The following is a 9,385-nucleotide window of genomic DNA, read 5'->3' as shown; positions in this document are numbered from 1 at the left end:
TCGTCAGGAATCTTCCAAAACATTGGAACTTGATATCTTTTTTTGTTTAGTCTTTCACACATGGAATATGTGTCATACCTCGGTATGAACTAGCACTCTTGGTTATAAAAAGACACATCTTATGTTGTTATGATCACTCCATTTCTTCAGAATGGATAAGGGAAAGAAAAAGATTTCCTCTACTATCTCCTTGCCAAAGAAGGACCTGAAAGAAGTTCAAGAGATGTTCAAATCCCTTAGCCTATCAACTGAGCATGGAGAAAGCTCTCAGGGTTCGGCTGCTAAGAAGCTCCCCTCGACCCTTCTCCAGAATGTTCATCCTCCCCTTGGTCCATCACCTCCCATAATGGATGCTTTCAAAACTGATCCATCTTATCTGATGTGGAAGGACTTCTGTGAAGAACAGATCCAAGAGCTCGAGGACGAGCTGAGAAAGAGGGTGAAGCGAACTTAAGAACGATCCTATCTTATATAATCCGAGAGATGACTGTAAAATTGTCCATGTTCGTCATTGTAATAATTCATCTCTATGTCTCGTGTGCTCTATCTTTCTACAAATGAATCATGGTCACGAAACCGTATTAACCAAGACTTTTTGTGGTCACATAGTAGTCTTTATTTATCTTTCGTGACAAATCACATGTCTCTTATACGATAAATACCTTGACGGTTACTTGGGATTGAGAAGTTACACCCTAACCTCGGCCCACTACCCTCGTGTGGCGGTGTAGCCACAAACCTCGGCCCACTACCCCATGCTCCTCTGTCAGTTGATACGACAAGCATTTAATGGGGATGTCATGCATTCATCAAGTGCTTTTCTCTCTCATATTTAATGTCGAATGATCAAAATTAATCTGATACTGGGCTTATCAGACCCACTCACCGTATCAGTTTACCTCAATGGTCGAATGGGAAAAGGCCCACATATTCAAATTCAAGTAAAGGCCGGGTTACCCCGATGAACTTTTTGGCCCATGAGAAAACCCTTTGCAAAATCCCTTCCTTTATGACCTAAACTACCATCTTCCCTCTCACTTTTCAAAAACATCTTCAACACTCCAAGTCTCAAAAACCTCTCTGGGATCATCCGTTTTTCGTCCCAAACCTTTAAACCCAGAACACTCATATCTCTATCTCTGAAGCTATGGCAAAAACATCCAAAGTACCAACATCGGACGCTGAACAGGAGACGCCTTCTACAACGGTGATACCCAGCTTTCCAACATATGATATCAACTTCATTGAGTCCAAAGTTCCATTCATCATTGGCGGAAACATGTGGAACGCTCATGGTTTTCTTGAGTATGTCCTTGACAGATCGTTTGGAGAAACGGTGATTAATCTTCTAAAAAAAAGTGGGCTGTACAATTTTGTGACCCATCTATACACATATTGGTTTTCGGTGGGCGTTGCTCAGTTCTATCTGAACCCAAAATTCTCTGCTAATGGATTGGAAATTACTTCGGAAGTCAATTGCAGTGCCGTAGCTCTGACCATTGATGACTTGAAGAAAGCTTTTAACTTCCCAGATCGAGATGAAACTTACCATTCCGATTTCTCTCGTTACTACTACGAACAAAATGCTTTCTATGAAAAGATCATGAACAAGCAAGGACCAACCTAGATCACCTGGCCTCTAAAGAATAAATGGTTACGTATGGACTACGAGTTCACAGTTGACATTTTCAACAAGGTCGTAGAACACAAGACCTCAGGAACAGACGATGTTACCAAGGACAAATTGAAGATGCTGGATGCCTTTCATGGGGGATACAAAGTGGACTGGTGGAATGTTGTCTTTAATCAACATCGACACATCATCACGAATGGCCGCTCCTCACCAGGGGACATTACCAAGAAAATTGGATTTGGCTTTCTATTCAGCCATCTTCTCGCTACAAAGAAAGTTCCCCTGGGCGAAAAGTATGTCACATGAAATCCAAACCCACCGGATATCACAAGCAGAAAGCATTGGAGCTTGGATTGCCATTGGACTCGGTGAAAAAGGAACGAAAGTCCAAAAGAGCCAAAGAAACCGATGATGATGTGCCCAAGGCCAAAAGATCGAAGAAAGACAAAGACTCCCCCGTACAAGAAGCAAAGGTACCATCTAATGCACAACCCGAACCAGAGATGAAAGCTTCAACCGCAGCTCAGCCCATATCCTGAGATGAAAGTTCCATCAAAAATCCAACCCGTCTCTAAGCCCACAGAACCATAAGCTACCACGAAAGAAGATCCTCAAAAGACTCCACAAATTTCATCAACAGAACCCGTTATCATTGATGGCTCTTTCGAAGGAGAAGATGCTGCACTCACCAGCCCTGTACACACATCGAAAAGCCATTTTCGACCTACCATTGCCAAAGCAAACGAAATCATGGCGAAATAGCAAAACTGAAGAAGAAGTCTGCATCTTCTCAGGGGAGAAGAAAAGAAACGAGATTCATCCCGAAAAGCCTCTAAGAAGAGAAAGAAGAGATCTAAGAGCACTGAAAGTTTGAAGAAATCTCCCTTACCACAAGAACCCATCCCGGCAGAGCAACTCAACACAAGTTGGATACAAGAACCTGCTACGATGGATAAGGGTGCCCATGTATCTCCGGTTCCGAATGACCACTTAAGTCTCCCACTAGAACCTGGCTTGCCAGAAGAGATGAGACCAGTGGTCGCTGATCCAATTGTCTTCTCAACACCACCTGTCGAAACAACCCTCCCACAAGAACCTACCCGAGCAGAGCAGATAGTTCCTATTCTGACACAAGAACCTGCTAGGGTAGATGAGGACGAAACTGCGCCACAGCCTTCGGATCACTTAAGTCTCCACAAGAACCTGGTCAGCCAGCTGAGACGTGAGAAGTGATCTCACAGCTTGAAAACAATCCGAGAGAAGGTCTACCCGAGCTTGCAATCACTCAAGAGCATGCTATACCTGAGGACTCACGAACAGTTGTACCAGTACCTGAACCTGTACCAATTCCTCCATCAAGAGATTAACTTCTTCGTCAATCTATTAAGAATGATTTTAACAGAGTCGTGCAATGGCAAAAATGGCGAACCTCTCCCTTACAAACCTTCCTTGAAACATTTGACGAAATGAAGGATGAGGAAGATTTCGCTCTAGAATGGATTGGCACACGAGATGTCTACAATGCCATCCGTCTTGAAACAATCAACCGTGTATACTCTTACAAGGTGACCAATCGCACTCTTGGGAAGGACAAAGCTCCCATTTGCATTGAGCTGAATAAGCTGCCATTGGACCCAGTTTTCGAATAAGAAATGAAAGAGTTTAGATATGCTCTCCTCCTGTCTAAAGTCAAGGCAGAATTAGAACGAACTCATCAGAATGATCCGGCTTGTAATGTCAGTGGATCCAAAGATGACGAAGGGAATGAGATTGAAGATGATGATGAAAGGTCTTCTAAACACGACCGTAGTGAGGCGCACTCTGACGCAAATGGAAATGAGCACAAAACTGATAACAATGAAGATACTGAGAATCAAGGGAATAATGAAGAAGATACTGAGAATGAAGGGAATAATGAAGACGATAATGCAAATGAAGAAAACAATGAAGAAGATGCTGAGAAGAACGATAATGAGAAAGACAATGAGGATGATGATGAAGAAAATGATGTTGAAGAAGATGATGAAAAGACAGATGATGTGCAGAAGAATGATGATGAAGACAATGACGATGGTGACTCCGGAGATGATGACAATGACAACAATTCGGGTTATGACAGTGAATCTCTTGTCTAAGGCAACACCGAATTCATACCCGATAGATCCACCGCACCTCGATCATCTCTGCCTAAGGATAATTCACCTCGTGATCCGTCTCAATTCATGCCTCCACCGAGACAAAGAGAAGTGGTTGTCTATCAAGCTCGTGATGACAACAAGGATGCATCACCTCGTGATGAAAACCTGGAAGCATCACCTCAAGCATAGCCATATACATTTGAACATAGAAGTGCTCTTCGCAAACCTATGCGTCCATATCCCGACCAAGAGCCCAGCGTAGAGTATCTTAGTCCCGAGCACATCATGCATCAAGTGTTGAATGCAATCTTTAATGTTGAACTTATTCATCAACAATATTTGGTCCATCGAGAAAAAGACAGCCGAAACATAGCAGATTTATCTGCCAAAGTGGACCATCTGATGCAAACCATGTCTCATCATCAACCTAGTTCTTCCACCTTAGATACTCAAGATAAGCTCGCACAAGAACTCCATCAACAGCGTGCCATTCTTGACAAAAATGCTAAGGAACAACATGCTCTCAAACACACCCAATTCGGCCTCAAAGAACGAGTTGATCTTGCATGTACAAAGATCGACTTAGGGCATGACAAAATATTTCAAATGGCAGAATATCAGCTCACTATGCTCGAGTATGTCAAAGATGTCCTTAATGCAGTTAAGAGTCTAACCAGGTTTTCTGCTTCCCTGTGTGATGATGCCAAAACAAGGGGAAAAGACAAGAAAGGATGATGAAAAGGACGAAGATAGAAATAGATCACCACCACGTCCTGGTGAATACAAAAGAAACAATGAAGAAAAATCTTCCACGAGACATGAAGAGAGGAGAAACCCCCCACCAAGAAACAACCCTTACGCATGTTATCTATTAAACACACGCACGTTCATTGCTTTCCAGACGAATGTTAATGTTAATGGACTCACTGACGCACGTTAAGTAATGGCCTAACATTTTAAAAAACACTTACGCATGTTAACTGTTCAACATACGCACCCTAACTATTGACCTGACGCACGTTAAGTGCTTACCTGACGCACGTACTCTTGTATTTTATAAACCTGACATATTGAAAATGATCTGATTAAATTAACGCATATTAAGTATTCACACTACACACGTAGAGGCTTACAACAACGCAATAATAACTTCATGCTTATGTGTTACAGTTCCCAATGACATGCAATCTCTGAACAACCCCAGTTTGAGCCCCAGCAGCAGCAGCAACGGTTATACATTGACCATATCTCCTGGAATGACGTAGTATTGGACATGATTTTTAAAACATTAGATGCCGGTATTCAATTCTACAACAATTATGCTGCCAAAGTCGGGTTTGACACGAGGTCTAGTTCCCTCACTACAGCACGCGACGGGATGAAAATTCAAAAGCAAATCATTTGCAATAAAGAGGGATTTAAGAATACGGGTGCTCAACATTGTCACTCAAAACCAACTGCAGATGCGGGGGAAGGTCCTTCGCGTCCAAAGCGGCGGAGGGTTTCAAACATAACTGGTTGCAGAACTAGGATTATTTTTAAGTACATTGGAGCAGCTGGGTACCAAGTTAAGACATTTATTGAAAAACACAATCACAGCATGTCTTCTGTTCTTGCAAGGCAGTTCCTAAAGGGAAATAGAAACATCTCCAGTGTTCATCAGAAGTTTATACTAGATTGTGCTAAGGCAAACATTGGAGCATCAAAATCACACGGTCTATACAGTCAGATTGTGGGGGATTACTCTGAAGTTGGGGCCACTGTAGTGGACTTTAAAAATGTCAGAAGGGATCTCAGAGCATACATATTGGGTGTTGATGCACAAATACTCGTGCATAATCTTATTAAAAAAAAACAAGAGATGTGCCCTGCATTTGCTTTTGACTACGAAGTTGATGAAGATGAGCAGATGAGTAGACTGTTTTGGGCAGATCCAATGTCAAAAAAGAATTTTGCTGCATTTGGAGATGTTATCTCTTTTGATGCCACATATTCAACCAACAGGTATTATTCTATTCACATTCTTATGTATGTTTCATTAATTAATTCACATTAAGCATTGCCTGATATGTTGAGTCAGGTTAGGATTTAGACACGTTCACTGTTTACTTGAAAAGAATTGTAATATAAGTAAACGCACATTGTCGCTTTATACCACGCATCTTAAACACTAATGTCGCGCATATTAATGAGTAACATCCAGAATTAGACTTAAAGTACATGTATCTGCGATTTTAAGACTTAATGTGTGTCACGCTAATGATCTAAGTGCGCAAGTTTGACACCTGTATACTGTGATGACGCTTTTTGTCTTGTAGGTACGATCTGGTTGATAACCATAAAAAATGTATAACATTTGGCGCTGGACTATTGTTGAAAGAAGACATTGAGTCTTATGTTTGGCTCTTTGAGAAATTTAAAAAGGCAATGGGTATGGAACCAAGAATAATTGTCACCGATCAAGATCCAGCTATGAAAGTGGCGATTCCAAGAGTTTTCAAGCAAGCCAGGCATCGCTACTGCATGGCTACTGCATGTGGCACATTATGTGTAAAGTTGGGGAAAAGGTGGGTCCTACGTTGAACAAGAATGATGAGTTCAAGAACAAACTGAACTCAATCGTTTGGAAGTCATCTTTGGAACCTCCTGATTTTGAGAAACAGTGGAGAGAGCCCATGGAAAAGTACAACTTAGTCGAACACAATTGGTTTAGAACTATGGGGGGTCTACTCAGGACAACGTCTCGTTCCGAAAGTGAGAACTACACGTACAGCCGTTTTACTGGCCCACAGTCTAGCCTAGTTGAATTCATGATGAACTTTGACAGTGCTCTTAAATCACAATGTAACACAAATGCAAAGCTCAACAGTGACAATGAAGGCTATAATCCAGATATGAAGACGCCTATGGGGATCGAAAAACACGCTTCAATCGTCTACACCATTACTGTTTTCTATCAAGTTCAGGAAGAAATATGTGCCTCCTGTTTCAAATGTATGGTGTTGAGTGTTAGAGAAGATGGTGGAATGTTGCACTATTATATTATGGATGGAAAGAACAAAATATTTAGTGTGGTGCACAATGTAAATGACCATGAGGCCAAATGCAGTTGCAAGATGTTTGAGATGGTTGGACTGTTGTGTAGACACATATTTGTGGTCTTTAGAGACCTTGAAAAGATCCCTCTGAGGTATGTGGTTAATCGGTGGACTAAGGATGCATCTTTAAAGGCTACATTTGAAATAGATGGTGTCATTTATGATCAGAATGGACCAAATGATGAAAAGAAGATGATGCTGAACAAACTGTGGGCAGATGTACACTGTTGTATTGATCTAGCAGGTTCAAACATGGAGCAATTGGCTGCATTTTCGCAAGTGATTAATGAACCGAAACAGGTGCTAATGTCAGGAAAGGAAAAGTTAGTGTAACACCCCGTGTTACGGCCCCTAAAACCATTTAATTAATTAATCAATAGCCCAAGAGAAAGAATAAATCATAATGATTAATTAGGGAAAAAGGCCCACCATAGTCCACGGGCCCTCATATATAAACCCAACCCCTAAACCCAATCCTTAGTTCCAAAAGGAATAGAATTAGCAAGCCTACAATATTAGTTCCAAATTAGGACTCCTAAATATATAAATAGGAGACTTAGGAGACACCTAGAACTTCCCACAAAAATAACGACCCACCACCCCAAAAAGAGCTCCAAGAATCCCCTTAGGAGAAATCAAGAAAGCAAGGAAGCTTAAAGAAAGATCCTTCATAGCCAAGGAATTAATTAAGGCTAAGAGGTAACCCATGTCTCAACAAAACCTATTTTCATATTTATGATTCCCCCTTAGGGTTTCCCCATATTATTGTGTATTAATGATTGGTGATGATTATTATTAATGATTGATATAATGATTCCATGAGGAATCTTGATAATCTTGATATTGGGAGATTCTTGATAATTATGGTGTTCTTGGTAATTATATGGAGTTCTTGATGATTATGTGTTGTTCTTGAAAATTATGCGATGCTCTTGATGTTTATGTGTTATTCTTACCGAATCTTGCAATTAGAAGACGAACCGTATTCTTGTTGATATAAAAGTGATTAGAACCCTAGGTTGTATCGTATGATATTATTCTTGGTTTATCGGGTGGGGAAATCGCATGTTTGGGTGTTGATTATATTTAGAAAAGCATGATAGGTTATTTGTCGTTCGTTTCTCGTAATTGATCCGTTAATTGTCTACGTGTTGTCGTTAATTGCGTTGTAAAGTGTCTAAGCATGGTTTCGGGTTCCACAACGGTTCCCGGGGCACAATTGATGAAAAAGAGTCAGTGGGGGGTAGGGGACCCGCCACCTACCCGGTGCCGAGAATCACCGCCTGGCAGCGGGTGGCCGGCGGGCGGGCAGCTGCCCGCCGGCGACCCGCTGCCCGGAACAGTAAAACCGGCGGGAAGCCGGCGGGTGGCCCCCCCACCCACCGGCTACCCGCTAGAAATTTCCCCAACTTGGGATCCCGGCTTCCCCGTTTGATGTTCCCCGTTCCCCGTGGTGTCCCAACGGACTCCGTTTATCGTGCCTATGTCTAGTTTGATGTTTCGGGTACCGTTCGTAGGTTTATGAGTCTATTATATTGCATGCTAGTTGAATTGGTATCCCGTTGACCTAGGTGGAAGAAGTATGAACCCCTTAGGACTATTCTTAGTAAGTGATGGATCACGCATAGGTTTTGTTATACGTTTTCTCCCCCTTCCTAATGTGTAATGTGGGTTGCATGTGCTTGCTATGTGTTATGTGTGTGTTACCCCAATTCGGTTGCGATCGGATTGGTTATCCTGAGCTGCGATTCAGAAGCTGGCTGCGGTCAGATTGATACTCTTGGGCTGCGGTCCACCGTTTGGTTGTGATCAAACGTTTCTATACGAGCTGCGGTTCGTCCTTTTTCCTGGCTGCGGTCAGATGACATTCTCTTGGGCTGCGGTCCACTGTTTGGTTGCGATCAAACACTGTGTTGAGCTGCGGTTCATCGGTCGGTTGCGATCGACCCCTCCGTGTTGCGATACGGGGCAGGGTGCTGCGGGGCCGTGTCAGAGCTATATGCGCTGACCCTCATGTATGGGCATGCGATTGGTCCTGTGGCGCCAACAAAGTGTGCTATGTGTTGTGATATGGATGAGCGGTGATCATGAGTGTCTTAGGGGATGTGACTATGGGATTTATGTTGGGGATTGTTTATGTTGGGTTGTGACTATTGTTTATGCTTTGCATTACCTGCCTTATCTGTCGTGAACTGTATATGTTGTTATAACTGTTGCTCGTGTCTGGCCCTATCTGTCGAGTCATTCCCGGTTTTAAAAGCTAGAGTTCGTAGGATATATCTTCATGTTCAAAATGGTTTTCGTATATCTATATATATCTCTATATGTATTGTATTTCAACGCGTTGGAGTGGGTTACCAGCATCTCTCGCTGAACAGATATATTTGGCTTTCAGGCATAGAGGACTAGAGCACTGGAGCGCGCTAGAACTGGAGCGTAGAAGTAGAGTAGTTTCACTTTCGGCCTGCGTGCCATATTATGCATTATGTTTCAATGGGTATTAGTTAGACAGCCTG

General features: G+C 42.3%; 1 protein-coding gene across 1 annotated transcript; it reads left to right on the top strand.

The window, feature by feature from the left end:
- Positions 1-5,044: 5,044 nt before the first annotated feature.
- Positions 5,045-7,202, top strand: LOC109167436 (protein FAR1-RELATED SEQUENCE 5-like). The gene is made up of 3 exons (XM_019316451.1): positions 5,045-5,775; positions 6,090-6,118; positions 6,196-7,202. The coding sequence occupies exons 1-3, from the start codon at positions 5,045-5,047 to the stop codon at positions 7,200-7,202; spliced, it is 1,767 nt and encodes a 588-aa protein (XP_019171996.1).
- The last annotated feature ends 2,183 nt before the right edge of the window (positions 7,203-9,385 follow it).

This window comes from Ipomoea nil, unplaced genomic scaffold (assembly GCF_001879475.1).
Source record: "Ipomoea nil cultivar Tokyo-kokei standard unplaced genomic scaffold, Asagao_1.1 scaffold3162, whole genome shotgun sequence".
NCBI classification, from domain to species: Eukaryota; Viridiplantae; Streptophyta; class Magnoliopsida; order Solanales; family Convolvulaceae; genus Ipomoea; species Ipomoea nil.
This window is presented reverse-complemented; position numbering and strand designations above follow the sequence as displayed.